The sequence below is a fragment of the Halichoerus grypus genome, chromosome 13, assembly GCF_964656455.1.
Source record: "Halichoerus grypus chromosome 13, mHalGry1.hap1.1, whole genome shotgun sequence".
In the NCBI taxonomy this organism is placed as follows: Eukaryota; Metazoa; Chordata; class Mammalia; order Carnivora; family Phocidae; genus Halichoerus; species Halichoerus grypus.
The window spans coordinates 68,013,660-68,033,580 of NC_135724.1; the positions used below are offsets into that span (position 1 = coordinate 68,013,660).

Genomic DNA, 19,921 nt, shown 5'->3' on the forward strand with positions numbered 1-19,921 from the left:
ATAAATCCCACTTGGTGATGGTATATAATTCTTTTAATATGCCACTAAATTCAGTTTGCTAGTATTTTGTTTAAGATTTTTACATCAAGGGACGCCTGGGTGGCTCAGTCGGTTAAGCGGCTGCCTTTGGCCCGGGTCATGATCCCAGGGTCCTGGGATCGAGTCCCACATCGGGCTCCTTGCTCAGCAGGGAGCCTGCTTCTCCCTGTCTCCCTCTGCTTGTGTTCTCTCTGTCAAATAAATAAAATCTTTAAAAAAAAAAAAAAAAAGATTTTTACATCAAGTGTATAAGGAATATTGGTATGTAGTTTTCCTTTCTTGTAGTATGTGGCTTTGATATCTGGACAACGAGTTACGAAGTATATTCTGTCTTAAATTTTTTGGCAGAATTTGAAAAGGATTGCTGCTAATTCTTTCAGTGTTTGGTAGAATTCGCCAGTGAAGCCATTGGGACCCAGGGCTTTTCTTTGTGGGGAAGTTTTTGTTTACTCATTCAGTATTCTTACTAGTTAATTTCTTTTTCTTTTTCTTCTCTTTCCTTTTCTCTTTTTCTTTCTTCTCCTCTCTTCTTTTCCCTTTCCTTTCCTTTCCTTTTTCCTTTCTTTTTCCCTTAACGTTTTTCCTTTCCTTTCTTACGTGGAGCTTGAACTCGTGACCTGAGATAAAAAATTGTATGTTCTGGGATGCCTGGGTTGCTAAGTCGGTTAAGTGTCTGCATTCAGCTCAGGTCATGATCCCGGGGTCCTGGGATCAAGTTCCGCATTGGGCTCCTTGCTTGGTGGGGAACCTGCTTCTCCCTCTGCCTGCTTCTCCCCCTGCTTGTGCTCGCTCGCTCTCTCTCTGACAAATAAGTAAATAAAATACTTAAAAAAAAAAAAAAGCACCTGGGTGGCTCAGTCGTTAAGCGTCTGCCTTCGGCTCAGGTCATGATCCCAAGGTCCTGGGATGGAGCCCCACATCGGGCTCCCTGCTCAGTGGGAAGCCTGCTTCTCCCTCTCCCACTCCCCCTGCTTGTGTTCCTGCTCTCTCTCTCTCTCTCTGTAAAATAAATAAAATCTTAAAAAAAAACAAAAAAGAATTGCATGTTCTACTGACTGAGCCAGCCAGATGCCCCACTGGTTAATTTTTTTGAGAGAAATAAGAATCTTTTTCTTAACCCATTTTAGTTTCATATTATGGCCAACCAGCAGCAAAAGGGCCTGACTGAGAAAGAAGAGGAACTTCACAGAGAAATGGGAGCCTCACCTGCATTCTTCATGCCTAGCCTCTCACCTCTAAAGGATGGCCCTGAGGACTCTGCTCTGTGCCAACTCTTTGTCCTGTAACTGTAGTGGGGAAGTGGCCTCATGGAGTTAGCCACACCCACCAGCATGCTGCCAAATGCATGGGGTTGGCCACGATCAGGGTCCTCATGAGTCTGACCAGCTGGCTTCCTGATATTTTTCTCAGAATTTTTTTTTGTTTTAAATCCTGATGGAGCTTGTGGGCAGCCGTACAGAAAGTTGTCAGGCAGTTGCAAATCTGCCAGGAGTTGCCACCATCTCTCCTGACCAGAGGCTTTTTTGGCTACTGGACAGCTGTGGGGCCCCTTCAGGCCCTCCATCCCACCTGTCATCCCCACCCCCAGGTTGGGTTTCCTGCCCGGCTCTGACGCAAGGGCTCGCTGGCACCAGGGTCGGACACAGCTGGCCCAGAGAAGTTTTGCTGCTATAGGACAGTGCTGTGTCTATCAGGTCAGAGCCCTCATGGGCATGGTGGCCTAGGGGACAGCACCCATCTTGTAGGTGAGGAAACTGAAGGTAACACCCCAGGTTTGGGTCACAGGGACTCAAGGAGAGCTGGGTACTTCTGTGAGGGTATTCTTTATTGTCTGGCTCCTGGGACATGGTGGAGGGCTGGGAGCTTGGCCGCGACGGCACCTGAGGAGTGTCTCTTCACGAAGGGGTGCCTTAGTGTGGAGTGGCCATTTACAGATGTTCTTGGGGACTCTGGGACTACAGCCCAGGCCTGGCTGCCTTTACCAGGGCACCTGGAGCAAATTGGCTCTGCTCAGTCTCAGGGGGCTGGGGGGCTCAGTGTTTCTTACACGTCAAGCCATGAGGCTCTGCAGGGCTGACTGGGCCCGTTCTGTGCAGGTGTATGTGGTGATAAGGGTTGGCGGTTGGGGAGATCGCTGGAGCCTGGCCCCAGTGCTGCATGCCTACTTAGGGGTCCTGGCCCTGCCTCATCTCTGAGCCCACTCAGAGTCCAGCCACTCCTCACCACCCCACCATCCCCACTGCTAGACGGCTCCCTCCAGCAGAGGTCTCAGTGGCAGCCAGTGTCTCTTCTCTGCTCAACACACTCCCCAGGCCTTCCAGATCCCCTTGTGGAGGCTGGAGCCCTTCTGACAGCCTCAGGCCCAGCTCTGCCCAGGACCCTTCTCTCCAAGGAGCCACAGGGCCTGCGCTTTTTGCCCATTCAGTTCTTCCTAAAACGCCACCTCCCCCAGGGAGGCCTTCTTGGCCTCCTGTGCACTTTCTATCCTTCCCCTCATTTTCTCTTTAGGACTTGGCCACACATGACAGGTACCATACATTCACATAATTAACTTGCTTAGGTATCTCTCCCCCAACTGGAATGTCAACCCATGAAGACAGTGTTTTGTTGGTCGTACTCACCATTGCATTCCCTGTGCCTCTTCCTTGGTAGGCACACAGTCTGTATTTTTGAATAGATGCAAGCATTAATGACCAGTTACTGGCGGGGCACAGGCACCCCAGTCTGCGCAGTGCCGCCTGGTGGCTAGGAGGACTCCTGCCGTTGCAACCGGGGCAGGGCTTGCTGGGGCTGCGTGTGCACGGCTACACCCGTTGCTCCTATTTGGCCCTGTTTGATGTTTTTCTGTGGGCTGCCTGCTGCTTCCCATCTTTTTGGTTCCAGCGTGCCCTCGGGGCTCACTGGGCATTCGGTTCCTATTAGGCCAAGAGGCAGCTCTTCTGGTTCCATTCTGTTAACCATCATTGGTTGGTCGCCCAGCGTGAGCAGAACACGGAAATGGGAAAGGACAGGGGGCTTGTTTGCAGAGAGTGAAAAGTGGTGTGCGGGGTCCAGAGGTGCAGGGCTTTGTGAACGGGGACAAGGAGTGAGGTCCCACACTTCTCTGAGGGCAGCAGGGTGGGCCCTGAGCAGTGGCCACCCTGATCTTTGTCTTAAAAAGCTGAGCACGGGGTCGCCTGGGTGGCTCAGTCGGTTAAGGGTCTGCCTTCGGCTCAGGTCGTGATCCCAGGGTTCTGGGATCAAGTCCCGCATTGGACTCCCTGCTCAGTGGAGAGCCTGTTTCTCCCTCTCCCTCTGCTGCTCCCTCTGCTTGTCTGCTCTCTCTCTCTGTCAAAAAAAAAAAAAAAGCTGAGCACACAGGGATAGTAGGGTGAACGGGCAGGTGCATTGTGGCCTGCTTACCTGGAGAGCAGCAAGGGGTGCTCCCAGCCCCACAGAGCCATAGGAAGGAGACTCGTGGACACGGCGCCCAGCGAACACAGCCAGACCCTGATGAGTCCTTCCTGTTTCAGAGCAGGCCTGCTCATCTGTGGTGTGACGAGTAAAGATGGTGGTTCTGAGTGCAGCTGTCAGTGGGGAGCCCCCGGGGCTCAGGCTGTGTTCCGTCTTGGTCTGGGTGCTGCACAGGCAGGGCCCGGACTCTCTCCCGGTGGCAGGTTGCATGTCAGCAGGGTGTCTGCTGGGAGCGTGGTGGGCGGGGCTGGCCGTGGGCCTCTGCTGCCCACCCAGGCTTTGCGGGCGCCTTGTGGGCTATTCAAGTGGGGTGTGCATCTGTGATCACACTTATTAAGTAAGATGGGTGACTGTGCCACGTCTTGAGCCAGAGCCCCTTGTGGCATCCCAGTAGGTATGCGGTGTCATCTCCGTTTTCTGGATGGGGACCTGTGGCCAGAAGGACAAGGGCCAGCCCCAGTTCTCAGCTAGTAAGTTGTGGGCAGGGTCCAGCCTGGCCTGGTGGCTCCCTAGTGGGCTGTCCCACCTCCTTGAGGTCTCCCAAGGTTGGGCACCATTCTGACTCCTCTCACTTGTGTTCTTTGGTTCTTGCCCCAGCTGAACATCCACGTGGGAAACATTTCGCTGGTGGACCAGTTTGAGTGGGACATGTCAGAGAAGGAGAACTCACCAGAGAAATTTGCCCTGAAGCTGTGCTCAGAGCTGGGGCTGGGCGGGGAGTTCGTCACCACCATTGCGTACAGCATCCGGGGACAGCTGAGCTGGCATCAGAAGACCTACGCCTTCAGGTAGGAGACCAGATGAGCCCCACCCTCATTCCTCTGCAAACATGTTTTGGGGAAAAGACGGCTCCCTATGTGTGGTGACGCTTTCGGGTCTCTCTGGAGCCTTAGCTGATCAGCGGCCCTTTGTTGGCTCGCTCCTCCCGCCTCATGTGTCTCAGTAGCAGGGCTCCCCATCCTCATCACGGTGGGGGGGGGGGGTGTATCTGCCCGCTCTGTACCCAATAGCGCCCCCCCCCCCCGCAACTGCCCAGGGCCACACTCGGCTACCAGCAGCCCCTCTGCACGCTCCCGCCCCGCTGCCTCTGTACTCTTGCCCATACTCTTCCCTCCATCAGGTACTGATCGCCCACTCCAAGAGCTGTCATCTGATGGACTTGCTTTCTGTCTCAAATAAGGGCTGCTCCAAACAGCCCTCCCCAGCTCGTGAGAGTCAGGGATCTCCAGCAGTTTCTTTCTTTTTTTTTTTGAAGATTTTATTTATTTATTTATTTGACAGAGAGAGAGAGACAGCGAGAGAGGGAACACAAGCAGGGGGAATGGGAGAGGGAGAAGCAGGCTTCCCTCCAAGTAGGGAGCCCGATGCGGGGCTCAATCCCAGGACCCTGGGATCATGACCTGAGCCGAAGGCAGACGCTTAATGACTGAGCCACCCAGGCGTCCCCAGCAGTTTCTTTCTACTATTCTAGCTCGCCGTCATTAAGTCAGAGACTAGTCGAGCACCCATGTTGGCTGGACCCCGAAACTGGGGGCCATGAAAGATAAAGAGCCACATCCTGTTCCCTGAGCTCCTTTTCAACCCTTGGGAAAGTGCATCTGGGGGTGGCGTGGAGTATCCCTGCATCAAAACAGGATGTTAGGATTTATTCTGCTCATCAAACTGTCATCGTCTACATTTGGCAATCATTACTCAGGGACGGGAGCCTAAAATGGCACATGAGGAGCCCGTACCAAGGTCTTTTTGCAAAGATAGGACAGTTAATGGAGCTCGTGAGTATGTTTGTGTCTCAGCTGATTTTCCCAGAAATCCCAGGAGACTGCTTTCTGACTGCTTCCTGTAAATCTGAGCAAGAGAGAAGGAATGACCGTACACTTTCAGGCCTTGAGATCCTGGCCCCAGGAAACCACTGAGCTCCGTGGGGGTCCAAGCACTGCCTGCACTCCCGGCATCCGGGCTGAGACAGCACATATGTTCCCTCCCGTAACCTCCCAGCAGCCCTGCCGACCAGGTGGTCTTGCTTCACAGACAGGGTCCAGGCCCTGCCTGGGAGGAGGCGTCTGTGAGCCACGATGTGGCGGCGTCTCGCTCTTGTGAAGTCTGGCTGGAGGTGCGGCCGTGCATGTCCGTTCATGCTGTACTTGAGCCAAGGCCGATGGGCCTGAAGGCCAGTCTGGGGTGGCCTCGCTCCCTGGAGTGCCTCCTGGGGTCCTGGGAGGTGGTGATGTGGTACAGGTCATGGGAGTGACATCGACCCCAGGTACCTTATCCCCGAGATGCTGATTGGGTCAGAATCCACATTCTGACTGGCAGATGCTGTGTGGGGTGGGGTTGTCATGCTGCTCAAAGCAGCAAGACCCGGAGGGTGGCGGGATATGTGGTGGCGTCCCTCCTGCTCTGATCCCGGGGTGATCCCAGGCGTCCTCCTAAAAGCCCCCGCCAAGGCTTCAGGCCGTTGGCAGTGTGCCAGACAGTTCCAGAGCAGGCCCCCCTCGGGAGTCCCTGGTGGCGGCAGGTCAGGACTTACAGACGATCCCCCCCGCCCCTCCATCTCAGAAGCCACTTAATGAATTCCAGCTGGGTGGATGGGGGCATCGCAGAGCCCCGGGCCGCTGCACTCAGCGAGTGCTGAGCATGCAGGTTTCATGTCCTCAGAATGGAAGGCAGGGCTGCTTGCCGGAGACCGGGGTGAGCACACATCCCCCCGCCAGCAGCCCCGGCCCGTGGGACACAGCCTGCCTAGGATCTGGGAGGCAGCCTCAGCGCCTCTCTGGCATCGGGACGGCTGCTTGTGTTTTCCCAGCTGACCAGGCCTCCTGAGCTCCTCCTACTAGGCCCAGCCCGTCGTGTGTGCTGTGTGTGGCCTGGGCAGCTGGACGCTCTGGAGAGAGCTTGCAGGACAGAAAGGGGAGCTTAGGGTCAGAGGCTGGCTTCATCATCCAGGGGACAGATCTGTGGCCTTCTAAGGCAAACAAGGAAGGGGACTGCAACTTCTGTCTCTTGACCCTGACCCACATTATCACCACTGCACCACGCCATCCTTTGGGAGCTCCAGCCGCTTTTTTTTTTTTTTTTTTTTAAAGATTTTATTTATTTGACAGAGAGAGACACAGTGAGAGAGGGAACACAAGCAGGGGGAGTGGGAGAGGGAGAAACAGGCTTCCCGCGGAGCAGGGAGCCTGATGCGGGGTTCGATCCCAGGACCCCGGGACCATGACCTGAGCCGAAGGCAGATGCTTAACAACTGAGCCACCCAGGCACCCCTCCAATTGCTCTTGACTCTCCCCAGGGAGACCAGTGTCAGTCCTTCTCTCTGGGCCGCTGCCTGGGGAGAGTAGAGTGGGCTACCACGTCTCCAGGGCCAGGGACCACCTGGTCTATGGAGGGTGGAACCAGGAGCCCTGGCCTGGTCTCTGCTACACCCAAAGCTTGGCAACTGCTGAGTCACATGACTCCTTAAAAGGCGCTTTAAGTCCTGGGCCTCCGTCATCCCGTGTTGTAAATGCTCTGACTTCCCGCAAGCCAGTGCCGTCTGTCTGCCCCCAGACCGAGCCCACTGTTGGGCTCCAGTGCCTTCCTCAGCGATGGTGGCACTGAGTTGTGTCCGCGGTGGAGCAAGGCGAGCTGCTGGTCACAGGGCACGTGTGAGCGGAGGCAGAATGCCCACAGATAAGTCAAGGGAGCCAGGGCAGAGAACAGGCTTCCCTTCAGCCGTGGCAGGGGCAGGCCTGATGTGGGCAGGCATGAGGAGGGGGCACGGCATGTGGCAAGTAGATTGGGGGCCCCAAGCTCCTAGAGGAGAGCTGAACTGGAACAACACACATGTCTAGGGGCCAGCGGAATGGAACAAAGATGGTGAGTGGCAGGAGGGGGACAGGGCTCCACCACGGGAAGGGCCTGGGCTGAGCAGTCCATGCTAGGCTGTCAGACATTCACCCAAACCCGCGAGCCGCTACCTATGAGGAAAGTTGCATCAGTAGAGTTCCTGGCCCCTCCGGTACCTGCGGCTGGGGGCAGAGAAGAAACAGTACGCTGTCTAGTAGAGGAGACTTGTGTGTGGCCACCGAAGGTAATCGGCAGGGAGCATGAAACCCCGGAGGGAGGTGGCCGGGCAGGGTGCCAGCCGGGAGGAACCTGGGGACAGGCAGGGGAACCTGCCAGAGAACCTGGCAGCTGGGCCTGATGGGGGACAAAGAGGCAGTGTCACTGGTGCGTCTCAGGGCTGAGAGACACCAGGGTCACTTTGGACTTGTTGACCAGGAGCCACAGAGGTTACTCCTGGAACTCTGCCCACCTGACGGCTGCAGCACTTGTTTGCCTGCTTGTCCGTTGTTAGAACCACTTCCTTGAGGTATAGTGCACGTACGGGACAGCCCAGCCAGCTAGCATGAGCTTTGCAGGATCCGCAGTGGTGCAGCCATCACAGTTCGAGAGCGTTTCCATCACCCCAAAGGAAGCCTCGCCCCCTTTCCCGGCCATCGCCCTGCCCCCATGGCTCTCAGCCCTGGGCACCTACTGATCTGCTTTCCATCGCCTTGCCTGTTCTGGGTACTCAGTATAAATAGAATCCTAGAACACGTGGTCTTTTGTGGCTGGCTTCTTAGTATCACAGCTCCCTGTGGTAGCCTGTATCGGAGCCTCATTCCTTTTTGAGGCTAAGATCTTGTCATACAGATGGACCCTATTTTATTTACCCAGTCAGCAGTTGATGGACAGTTGGGTTGTTGTCACTTTTTGGCTGTTAAAGAGTAGTGCTGCAAGCATTCGTGTACAAGTTCTTGTTTCAACACCTCTTTTCAGTGCTCTTGGGTAGATGCTAGGAGTGGAATTGCTGGGTCACGTGATAGCTATGTTTAGCGTTTGGAGGGACTGCCCAACCCCTTTCCAGAGGAGCCGCCCCATTTTACTTTCCTGCCAGCAGAGCCAGGCTTCTGGTCTCTCCACGTCCTTGAGCAACATCTGTTATCTGACTTGTTGATTCTAGCCATCCTAGGGGAAGGGGGTGGGGGATCTCACGGTTTTGATTGGCATTTCCCTGGCCACTAATGACCTTGAGCATCTTCTCAGGTGCCATTGGGCATTTGTATATCACCTTTGGAAAAATGGCTGCTCAAGTCTCCTGTTTTTTAATTGGGTCATTTGTATTTTTATTATTGAGTTGTAAATGTTCTTTATATAGTCTAGATATGAGTTCCTTATCAGAGATATGATTTGCAAGTATTTTCTCCCACTTTGCGGCTTGTCTTTCCGCTTTCATGACAGTGTCCTTTGAAGCACAAAAGTTTTATTCTTTTTGTTTTACATTTTATTTATTTATTTTTTAAGTAATCTCCACACCCAGCGTGGTGGGGCTTGAACCTACAACCGCGAGATCGAGAGTCGAATGCTCCACTGACTGAGCCAGCCAGGTGCCCCTGAAGCACAAAAGTTTTAAGTTTTAATGTAGTGCAATTTATTTTTTCTTTTGTTGCCTGTGCTTTTTTTGTAAGATTTTATTTTTAAGTAATCTCTACATCCAGCGTGGAGTTCGAACTCACAACCCGGAGATCAAGAGTTGCACGCTCCACCAGCTGAGTCAGCCAGGAACCCCCACCTGTACTCTTTTTAATGCGATGCCTACGAAACCGCTGCCTAACCCAGCAGGTCATCTTGTCCCGGCGCCATTTGTTGGAAAGACTGCTCTTTCCCCATTTTGTGGACTTTGGCACCATGTAAAAATCAGTTGACCATGAAGAGGAGGGTGATGTCAAGTTTTGTCCCCCCTGCTCCCAGTTGAGTGGCCGTGGACAGGTCATTTCCCTCCAAGATTCTGTCCTTTTCCTTTGTGAAGTGGGCATAGTAGTGCTTCTTGGCTGGCATTTTGTATCACCTGAGGGCGTAACAGTAAGATCACCCAAAGATAACCCTACAAGCTGTGGCCCCGGGCCGTCTGTCACCTCAGCCACAGCCCTCCCCTGCCTAGGCTCTGTGTCGCCACCTGGACTCTGCAGGGTGGTAGGAGCATCTGGGATCCCAGGTAACCTTGAAGCCATGATGCAGAATCCGCTCAGAGGAGTGGGAGGCAAGGTGGCTCCCCCGCCTGTGTATTTGTCCCAAACCCGAGGCAGGCCTGCTGGCTCTAGGCCCATTCTTACAGGGTTGGATCGAGCTAGTTCTTATTTTAGAACAAACCCACTGGAGTGGAATCTTCCCAGAGCCAAGGGGAGGTAAACAAAGGGGCCTCCAGGACCTACTCACAAGCTCTTGTTTAAATTAAGAGAAAAACATGTTTTGCTCCCCTCAGCGTGGGCTTGGCGCCTTTCATGTCTGTCCTCCCGAGGAAGGCGGCCGGGAGCCCTTGAGGTGAGGAATGATGTTTGGGTCTGTGGCTGGGGGGGCTCAGGATTGCCAAACCACCGCACTGGCTGCAGAAGAGCTGTCAGGAGCTCCTGAGGAGGGCTGGCCTCGGGGAAGCACGGGTGGGGGCTTGGCACTGCCTCTGTCACTGGCCTCTGAGTCACCAGCACAAGCTGGGGCTTTGGGGCCCAGCTTCGGCAGCAAGAGCTGAGCCCCACTTCTGTAGGGAGCCAGGGGTAGCCCTGGGTTGTGGTGACAGCCTCAGCCCACACGCTGGGACTCCCGGCTGAGGAGAGTAGCCCAGGGGAGGCTGGAGCAGGCCCTCGGCCGCTGTGGGTCAGCTGGCAGCGTGAGGAGCAGAGCCTCTGGTCAGGCCTGCGTGGACGCCCCTCTCCAGTGGGCCACTCACAACCTTGGGCCCACGTTACAGGGAGACTCCATGACAAGGCGCCTGGACCCTAGGGAGTTTCTTCGGTGCACGTACATTGGCTGCTTTAACTAATAGTAATCCTCCGAAAAGCTGTCACAGCCATGATACTTTTCCTGTTTCCCAGATGAAGTATCAAAACCAAGGCTGCCCGATCAGGGGCCCGTCCCCTTTTATTCTGTCCATGTCCTCCAGGTGCCTCCCCTGGGCCCTGCCCGCCTTTACTCTTCCCAGAGTGAGCCGTGTTCTGCAGGTGGGCAGACACCTGATAGGGCTGCAGTGGAGCAGGGCTGGCCTGGGGGTGCTGAGCCTCGGGACACAGGTGCAGGACGCCCAGCTGGAGGACAGAGAAAAGGGCCTCGTGAGGCCGGGGTGGTGACGGTGGGAAGGGGCTGGGAGAGGTCAGTGTTAGGGCCACGCTCTGAGGCTTGCCTCCCAGGCCAGGAGTTTGAGCTGTCAGCTCTGAAGCATCCTTGCCTCTTCAGCCTCCTGTCACATAGGCTTGGAAACCAAGGCCCAGAGAGGCGGCAGCTCAGCTGTGTCCTCCCTCCCATGGTGCTCCTGTGTGTGTCTGCCCCCCCCCACACACACACCCACGCTGTGTCTCCTTGGCAAGAGGGTGCACAGGTGGCCATCGGGGTGGTCACTGAGGGGCCGTGGAGTGTAGTGATCAGGGGACCAGGGTCCCAGGCCCAGCTGTCTGCCCTAAGCAAATAGCCCAGCTCTCTGGGATTTAGTTGGACCAGTGAAGTGGGCTGAGGAGCAAGTGTGCAGAATATTCAGGGGCAGGCTGGCCCAGCGGTCTTCAGTGATGAGGCGTCGAGGCTGGTGGGTCCAGGCCCTGGGCACTGAGTGGGGTAGACCGCCCTCCCCTGCCTCCCCAGCAACACTGGTCATGGGGAATGCCCTCCCCAGGCTTATAGACCAGACACACCTAGGCAGCAACAAAGGGCCTGTTTGAGAGTGCTTTGAAGAGAAGCTGTTGTGGGGGGACCTGGCATCTCCAGTGACTCTGCCTTGAGGTTTGCATGACAGGTGATGACCAGGCCACTCCTCTCAGGAGTGCTGTTCTGAGGAGCCAGGCACGGAAACGGCCCAGTAGGGAGGAGGCAGAGGAGGTGGCAGGAAAGGCCTGGGCCTTCCTGCCGTGCCCTGGCTTCAGTGTTCTGGTAGGGGGTGGACGCTGGTTTCTGGTGGCCTTTCTAGCTGCTACTCTGTGCACTAGCAGTTACTACCCCCCACCCCACCCCGGCCCACAGTGAGAACCCCCTACCCACGGTGGAGATTGCCATCCGGAACACAGGTGATGCTGACCAGTGGTGCCCGCTGCTGGAGACTCTGACAGACGCCGAGATGGAAAAGAAGATCCGCGACCAGGACAGGAACACAAGGTACCCCTGACCCCCCCAGGCCCCCTACAGCTGGCTCTGCCCAAAGGTGACCTGGTTTCTGGGAGGGTGCCGAGTTGCCAGAGGCAGGCCCCTGAGTGGTAAGTCCCAGTCTAGCCCCTGGGTGGGTTTCCCTGCCGGGAACAAAACTAAGCCCTCAGGTTGGGTCTGACCACAGCCCAGACCTGCGTGTCTGGAGCCCTGGAGAGGTGGACAGGACCTGAGCAAGCTGGAGAGAGGGCAGCCTCAGGGCCTTAAGCAGCAGACAGGCTCAGAGCGAGCGAGGGGCTGGGGATCCCCCCCCCTTTCCGTGTCCTGTCTCTGTCCCCACTCCCCTGGCTGCACTAGAGATCCCCGGGGGGATCTGGGTCACTGCCTGCTCTCCTCCTGCAGGCGTATGAGGCGTCTTGCCAACACTGCCCCAGCCTGGTAACCAGCCCATCGGTGCATGGCTCCCACGGAGCGTTCAGAAGATCGGACCACCTCTCCTTCATCTTCTGGAAAGGAGGGCGGCCAAGGGGGCAGGCCGGGGCCATCCTGAGGAGCATGGGGTGTGCGGAGGGCTTCCGCTCACCCTTCCCTGGGCACACATTCCATTTGTTGAGCCCCAGTCCCCACCCAAGTCTCTGGTCAGAAAGAGGCCTCGTTTTTGGGTTGTGTTTTGTTTTTGTATAGGAGCCCCAGGTAGGGCTAGCAACACTTTTTAAATAAAGACAACAGGTCATGTTCCATTTTTTCAAAGTGGTAGCATAAAAATAAGAAAGGGGACGAGGAGCAGGGTCTGGCTTGGGTGGTGTGTGGCCAAGGTTGGCATGCCAGGCCTCTCGCCCTTCTGGGCCTCAGAGCCCCAGCTGGGCAGGTTGGGGCTGATACGGCTGCAGCCAAGGCCAACGGCAGCACAGTCGTGCTTTCCTCAGGCCCGCCGCCCGCCACCTGTGCCGTCCTCGTACCGACGGACAGAAGTGAGGTCACGAGGCTCAGAGGGCAGGAGGCCCGCTTACCTTGCAGTGACAGCCCCACCCCGCCCCCTTAGCTTGGCCTTGTGAAGCCGCTTAGGCTTTCCTGCTGTCCTTGGGCTCTGCTGTGTCCAGATTGTTGTCGCTCCCCCCCCCCCCCGCCCCCGCCGCCCCGGAGCATTGCTTCTCTGGAGTCCCTTGCAGCAGCCATGTCCTTTGTGGGTGCTACGGGGGTGTCAGCAGCCTGGGTGCCCGAGGGCCCACGCCTGGCTGTTCCAGCTGCACCCCTGGCTATCGCCACGGGCCAGGCTAGCTCTTCTCTCTCGGGCCGGTTGTGAGGAGTGAGGCGCGTGGAGCAGCACTCCTGCCTAGGGCCGGCCGTGGGGGGATGTGGTGTGTTGAGAAGGAGGCATAGCCCTGGGCCTCTCCTCAGCTCTGCCTCCAGTGAGCTGCTTGCCCCGTCTGCATCCTTGTCTCATGTGGAAGTGTCCCCACTCTACAGAAGGGATGTGGGCTGCGTGAGGGTGGCATGTGGGGGTCTCCTCGTGGAGCCGAGTGGTGCTTGGTGAGTTGGGCACACAGCTGCAGTCGTACCGAAGAGAACAGACCCCCAGCTCTGGGCTGGTGCCTTCAGCTGCTGCCAGGTCTTCCCTGTCAGGTCAGGGCTGCTCTGCTCCCCAGGAGCATGGCAGGAGCATGATGCCACCTGGCTTCCAACCTGAGCCCCACACTGGCCAAGGGCAGAGCTCTTGAGTAGGCATTGGGGTCTTGATTGCCAGGATAATAGGGGTAGATGGGCCTGGCCCTCTGGGCTGGGGGTCCTATGATCATGTCCTGGGACATGACGGCTCCTACGTCCCAGGGAGTTTGTACTCAAGCCCCTTGCCCTTCATCCAGGAGTGCAACTTGCTGGAGCTCCACAGCAAGGAGATGGTTGGGCTTCACTGGAAGGCCCTGAACAAAGAGGAAGATTCCAGGCCCAGGCTCCGCTGGCCTTGGAGACAAGTGGGCTCCATTGCTGAACGGTTTGCTTGGTCCATGTGCCCCTACAACTGGTGGGATGGAATGAAACTGCCCACCTCAGCCCGTCTGGGCAGGCCAGCCCACCAGGCCCGCCCAGGGGCTGAGCCCTCACTTGGAGCACTGCTGCAGAGCCAGCTGCGACTCCACACGGTTTCCCTACAGAATGAAGGTCAGACTCCATGGTGAATACTTGGGCCATCCGTGAATGTGACAGCCTGCAGCTGGAGGGGCCCCTATGCTGCTGATCATCCAGGAATAAACCAGAGTTCCGACTGGTCCAGGGCAATGAGGAAAGTTGGCCAGGGTGTCTGGTGCCCACTTTACCAAAGAAAAAAGTGAGCTGTGGGATCAGATCAGGCTCCCATGGTTCTCAGCTAAAAACATAAGGGAGAGAGCTTTGTAGAACTCTGCCGAGGTGAAAATTTCTCAAAGCTTTGGGATTGCAGAAAGGGCAGAGGACCCGGTCCTGGCCCTCTGCCGCACCTGACCCCATGGAGCCTTGGCCAAGTCCATTGACTGCTCAGCTGGAAAGTGGGGCAAAGGTCCACTTGTTGCCACTGAGGGGCAGGAGGAGCCAAGTGAGGCATCAGCCTGAGGGTACCACGGGCAGGAGCCCCTGCAAACTGGGCTTGGCATGACAGGGACATCCCAGTCCTGGCCCCAGCCAATGAGACCTGGCCAGCCCCCTGCTGCCTGGCCCGGAGCAGAGATCAGTGCAGGTAGGATTTGCCCAAGGCTCCATTAAGGCATTGGCAAAGCTGGAGTGAGAACCCTGAGTATGCCATCTGTGAGCTCAAAGCTGCTGGGCAACTGTGGGCAGGTTCTTGACCCCCTCTGGGCTTCCCATGCTACCATCTACAATTGGTCTGAGAGGGCCGACCAGGCTTGGTGGCCCTAGATCAAGGCCAGTAACACCTGCCCAGCATGGAAGGATGTGGCCAGCCAAGGCAGGGAGCCAGTGCTGTGGGCAAAGAGACGCAGGTCATTCTGTTTATTTGGGCGGGCCCTGGGCACCAGCCCAGTCTCCAGGACAGGTTGCTCTCCTGTAAGCGGGAGTTAGGGGTGGAATGGAGGCCTGCCAGAGGCCAGGAAAACAGGCCGCTGGGGTTGGGGCTGGCCTTGGCCCTGGGTAGGGTCATTGCTGCAGGGGTCCTGGCTGCTCCTCTGGGAGGGGCAGGTAATCGGGGTCCTCCTGTGGGGCGTCCAGTAGCAGCTTCCTGTAGGGAGGGGCCCACACTGAGCTGAGGCCAGCAGGCGTCCCCATTGGTATAGGGAGCCATCTGAGGGAGGGCAGCGGGAGAATTGTCATCTCTAGCACTCACAGGAAGCTGGGGGTCAGCAGCAGCCTCTTGCCTCCAGGTTGGTTGGGGAAGACATCCTCTAGGAAGTAGTAAATGTGGCCCACAGCAATCCCTGTAGGAGAGCCATGGATGGCTGAGGCCACTCTCCACAGTCCAGAGCCCGAGGCCAGCACAGCCTGCTCCCTGCCTCCAGGCACAGTTCCGGAGGCACAGCCAGGCCAGGCAACCTCAGGCCCCAGAGTATGAGCGCCCAGTGTTCTGCACAGACTGCCAGCCCCCGCCCCGGGGTGGGAGAGCAGGGTTGACCCTGAAGGACAGGCTTACCTGGCCCAGAAGTGGGCAGGACCTGGGGAGGGGAGGGCCTGAGAACAGGGGAGGAATAGGAGCCAAGGCTGGGAACTTGACACACCTATCCCCACCCTGGTCAGGACCCACACGGGCATCAGTACACCGAAGATGGGGAGCCTATAGCTGGCTGGCTTGTTCAGGGGCCAGAACAGAGGAGCTAGCAGGGCAGGAAGGGGGGGTGGGAGGACAGGTGAGAGGTCCAGTGCGGGTGGGAGGGAGGGCTCTGGCACAGCACGCAGGCCTGTCTGGGGAGGGCGAGCGCACAGGCAGGCTCACCCAGCAGGTCCACGAGAATCGAGTTGCCCAGCAGCAGAGAGAACCCCATGAGTGCCCAGGGCAGGAATGGTGCCTGGAAGGTGAGGAGGCCGAAGAAGTTGACCCTCACTCGGGGGTTTCGGCGGCTCCATACATACACCAGCATGACTGTGAGGGCCTGGCCCAAGAAGAACAGGCTGCCCAGGAGCCCTAGCAGCTTGAGCCAGAGTCAAGGTGCTGGAGGCCTTCTGGTGCAGGCCTCAGAGCCCCTGCCCAGGACACCTCTGACTTGCGAACCCCCTGGAATCCTCCCTAGTTTCCCTTCCCTCATCACCCCTATGTGCCATTCCACTGTCCAGATGTGCCCTTCCAATCAAAGGCCACGCTTCAGGCCCCTGCTTGTCCACCGCGCCCCAGCCTCCAAACACTGCCATCATTGCCCCAATTTCTCCTGGCTACCAGCATGCAGGGCACGCAGGGCTCAGCCCCCAGCACCCCACCTGGCTCTCCTGCACATCACCCTGTGGTATTTTGTGTACAGCACTGAAGAGCTGGCGCTGACATCCGGAGCTGAGCACACGATGTACGCTAAATACATCCTAAGCTGGAGTGAACTACTCTGTCCCTCCCCGGCCCGGGCGCTCATGTCAGGCCCCAGGGCCAGCACAGGCTGGCCCCAGAGGCGCTGCGCCCTGAAGTTTCAGAGCCCGGGAAGGATACGGTCATGAGGACGCCCCCGAAGAGAAACATGAAGACGAAGTCGGCCGTGCGGCCGCGGAAGGAGCCCTCCTCCAGCATGCGGCAGTAGCGGAACCTGCGGCCTCGGTAAAGGAAGTGTCACAGGGCGGAGCCTCAGTTTCCCCACTCCGGGCCGCCCCCAGCCCCAAGAGCCGCCCACCGCCCTACGCCTGGGTCCGCGCGGGGCAGGATACACGAAGAGCATGTTGAAGAAGAAGCTGAATCCCAGGGGCCCGAAGAAGAGGAAGTTGGTGACGAGCCTCCAGACCTACGGAGATGGAGGGAAGGCAGGAGGTCAGGCGCAGGGCAGGCAGGGCCTGTCAGGTGCAATGGGTGGGGCCGCCTCACCTGGAACTTCCGGAACACGAGGTGCGGGTTGAAATAGAGCTGGAAGGGGCTGAGGAGCTCCAGTTGCTGCGGAACCAGGGGCGCGTCAGGTGCTTCCCCCGGGAATCCAGCGGTAACCATGACGACACCCCTCCCGGGCTGCAGCCATGGAGACGCCCCCGCCCGCCCGGCCAGCTTACCACAGCAGCGGTGGTAAGGACGCAGGCCGCGGTATAGGCCCGCGTCACCGCGGGCACCTGCAGGAACTCGGCCGTCAGCCCCTGCCACGCCATTGAAACTTCTCTGACACGCGTGGCGCAACCTGCTGCACGCTCTTTAACCCGCCTCCAAACCCCGCCTCACTCCCGAATTCGGCCAATCCGCGTCGGAGGCGCAGCGCGCCCAGGGCCGAGGGCGGGACCCTGGGCCCGGTAACCAATAGGAGGAGGAAGCGGGAAGCCGAGGGCGGGACAGGGGAGTGGGCGGCTCGGGACTCGGGACCAAAGAGCAGGCCCCACAGGTGAGCACGTGGCGGTTGTTGTGATGGCTGTCGTGGTGGCGCGGGAGAACGTGTGGCCAATGAGGAACGGGTCGCTTCGCGGCAACCTAGAGAGAACCAACAGCAAGGACCCACAAGACTTTGGGGGCGGGGCTAAGATTACTCCGAGAGTGAAGATGAGACGGGACCGAGTAACTGAGACCGGAAGGGGCGGGGTCACCCCGGGGCGTGGGCAAGGCGGGACCAATGCGAGTCTGGTCTGGAGGCTCTGTGAGGCCCCCCGGGGCGGCAGCGACTCGGTCGGGGCTTTCTCCCCTACTGAGAACCAAAGACAGTGCCACCTGGCCCACAACAGAGGAGGCGCTCAGCACTGTGTCCAGCCACGCCCCACCCCCGCCGCGGTCCACTTGACCGCGCGCGGACTCCTGTGGGGAGTCTTCCCAAGGACCCCAGAGTGCCGACACTGGCCAGAGCAAGTGGGCGGCCTGGAGAGGGCCTCATCGTTTCTTTTTTTAAAAGATTTTATTTATTTATTTGACAGAGAGAGACACAGAGCAGGAACACAAGCAGGGGGAATGGGAGAGGGAGAAGCAGGCTTCCCGCTGAGCGGGGAGCCCGATGTGGGGCTCGATCCCAGAACCCTGGGATCATGACCTGAGCCGAAGGCAGACGCTTAACCGACTGAGCCACTCAGGCGCCCCAGGGCCTCATCATTTAATGGAAAAGAGAAACTCCGTTTATTCATTCATTAAGTCAACCTTCAACACAGACTGTGCTTTTCTGGATGTGGGAGATACAGCAGCCAAGAAAAGATGAGGAGACAGGCAGTCATAGGCCTGTACTAATATGAGAGCTGGTGTTCACAGGACAGTGAACTGATGCAAATAATGCCAAGAATGGAAGGTTGGGTAGTGAGCCATCACTGTAGATGGGGTGATCTGAGAAGCCTCTATGAGCAAGTGACACTTGACTGTCACTTTAAAAATGTCCCTGTGGCTGCTGCAAGGACAGTAGACTGTCAGAAGAATCCGTGAGCAGGGGGAGGCGGCAAGGCACAGTGGTGGCTTGGGCAGGGTGGAGCCTGGAGAGTGGGCGAGGGGTGGGAGGTGGGTTTGCCCATGGATGGGACAGAGCTGTGAGAGAGGAACCAAGGGTGACTGGACTGTCTGAGCCACAGGGCGGATGGAGGGTGGCGGCCTTTACTGAGATGAAAAACGCTTCGGGAAAAGGCAGGCAGATGGAATCCCATTCTGGCCTTGTTGAGTTTGGGGCATCTGTGTGACATCCACCTGGAGAAATCCAAGGGTGGTGTTGGGGGAGAGATTGGCCAGGCAGTCCAGTTGTGGATGTCAGTCCACAGTCCACAGGATGGAATTTGTAGTCTTGGGCCTGCGTGAGGGATCCAAGGAGCGAGGCTAAACGGAGAAGAGAAGAGGCCCCGCCTGGGCAGCTTACCCTTCCACAGTCAGAGAAGGCAGACCTGGCCAGGGAGGCCAGGGGAGGCTGGAGAGGGCTTCCAGGAGCTGAGCCAAGAAAGGGCTTCAGGAGCAAGGCAGTGAGAAGCTCACAGAGATGAGGCCTGGGAACAGACAGTGGGATGCAGCCATGCCAAGGCCCCTGTAACCAGGATAATGGAGGATAGGAGGGAGAGGAAGGTGTCCAAACAGATGTGCCTTTACCAACATGGGGAGCTCAGGTGTGGACATAAGTGTAGGAGATGCGGCATGCCCTGGACAGGGCCCTGAAGTCCCCCGAGGAGACTGGAAAGGCCGAGAACCAGCTGACAAAGTTATCTCAGGTGGATCCTAAGAAAACAAGGGTGCTAAAAGGGGTTCCCTAGGGAGTGGCTCAAGGAGTCCCCAGGGGAGGGGAGGGAGAGGCTGGAAGCATTGAAGGGGGATGTGCATTTGGCTCTGGAGTGAGAACAGGTCTGGCCTGATACAGGGGGAATTGGACCAATGTGCTGAGAGTTTGGGTGGTGGGAGCCCCCCCCCCCCCGCTGGCCTCCATTTTCCAGCGAAGCAGGCCAAGGTCATGTTTGAGGTGGGCCCCCACAGAGTAGATCCCATCAGGTGGAGGCAGGGCAGCAGGGTGGGGATGCAGGGCCTCAGACGCCAGAGCTGGCGCCGGCCATTCATGAAAGCCATCCAGGGAGGTCAGGTTTCATGTCAGCATGGGTAAGTGGAGGTTATTCCTGCCTCCAGGCACCCAGCAAGCTCTGGGCCCTCCACTCAGGGTCAGGCTGGGGCTAATAGGAGGGGCTGTCATTGCAGACAGGGGCATCTGTCTCCCCTTTGATTGGGGCCGATAAGGCAGGCGCCTGGCTTGGGGACGGAGAAGCACATTCCCCGGGAGGCCGGGAGCCCAGGATAGGTGGGGACTGCCAGCTGAACGGGACATCCAGGGGAACAGTGGCTGGATTCCACTGCAGATGCTCCCTCCTCAGAAGTCTGGGTATTCTCAGATGGGGAAACTGAGGCCCGGCAGGAGGCCCAGCAGAGCCTGAGGCAGATCTCCTTCACCAGTCCAGACTTTTCCTGTCCGGTGTCAGGCCCAGGGCAGGTCCACTTCTCTGACTCAGGCACCTGCAGACAGTTATTTATGGAGAGAAGCCCTGGACACCCCACGGTCCCAGGGGCCTAGAGATGTAGGTAGGCAGTGTGCCGGATGCTAATGTCTGTTTCCCTGCCTGTCCTAAGCAGGCAGACCTGCCACCTGGGCCCACCCTCCCTCCTGGGCTGAGGATGTGGCTGAAGGAGGGCCTGTGGTCCCTGGGCAAGGTGACAATGAGCCCTGCTCCTCAAGCTGCCTCTCGGGCCTTGCCTTGCGGT

General features: G+C 57.8%; 2 protein-coding genes across 5 annotated transcripts in view; one reads left to right on the top strand and one right to left on the bottom strand.

The window, feature by feature from the left end:
• Positions 1-12,384, top strand: part of SMARCB1 (SWI/SNF related BAF chromatin remodeling complex subunit B1) — a 35,775-nt gene extending 23,391 nt beyond the window's left edge. For 2 of the 3 annotated variants that reach the window (XM_036076489.2, XM_036076490.2), the window contains exons 7-9: positions 4,090-4,280; positions 11,515-11,646; positions 12,037-12,384. In XM_036076489.2, the coding sequence (XP_035932382.1) occupies positions 4,090-4,280; positions 11,515-11,646; positions 12,037-12,076 (363 nt within the window). In that variant the 3' untranslated portion in view covers positions 12,077-12,384. The other variant, XM_078060702.1, reaches the window with a different exon arrangement.
• On the bottom strand, positions 12,287-16,928 carry DERL3 (derlin 3). Of its 2 annotated transcripts, none has more exons than XM_036076494.2 (7): positions 16,792-16,928; positions 16,613-16,678; positions 16,459-16,532; positions 16,247-16,340; positions 15,548-15,743; positions 14,945-15,035; positions 12,287-13,996 (listed from the first exon to the last, which is right to left on the bottom strand). In XM_036076494.2, the coding sequence occupies exons 1-7, from the start codon at positions 16,882-16,884 to the stop codon at positions 13,993-13,995; spliced, it is 618 nt and encodes a 205-aa protein (XP_035932387.1). In that variant the 5' UTR covers positions 16,885-16,928; the 3' UTR covers positions 12,287-13,992. The 2 variants fall into 2 exon arrangements, with proteins under 2 accessions (XP_035932387.1, XP_035932386.1); XM_036076493.2 differs by lacking the exon at positions 12,287-13,996 and adding an exon at positions 14,585-14,839.
• Between the last annotated feature and the right edge of the window lie 2,993 nt (positions 16,929-19,921).

Coding starts and splice junctions, on each gene's coding strand:
- DERL3 (XM_036076493.2), bottom strand. CDS start 16,884: ATGGCGTGGCAGGGGCTGACGGCCGAGTTCCTGCAGGTGCCCGCGGTG. Junction 16,341..16,458: donor TTCTTCAACATGCTCTTCGT/GTATCCTGCCCC, acceptor CCGAGGCCGCAG/GTTCCGCTACTGCCGCATGC. Junction 14,840..14,944: donor CTGCTGACCCCCAGCTTCCT/GTGAGTGCTAGA, acceptor CCCTCCCTACAG/GAAGCTGCTACTGGACGCCC.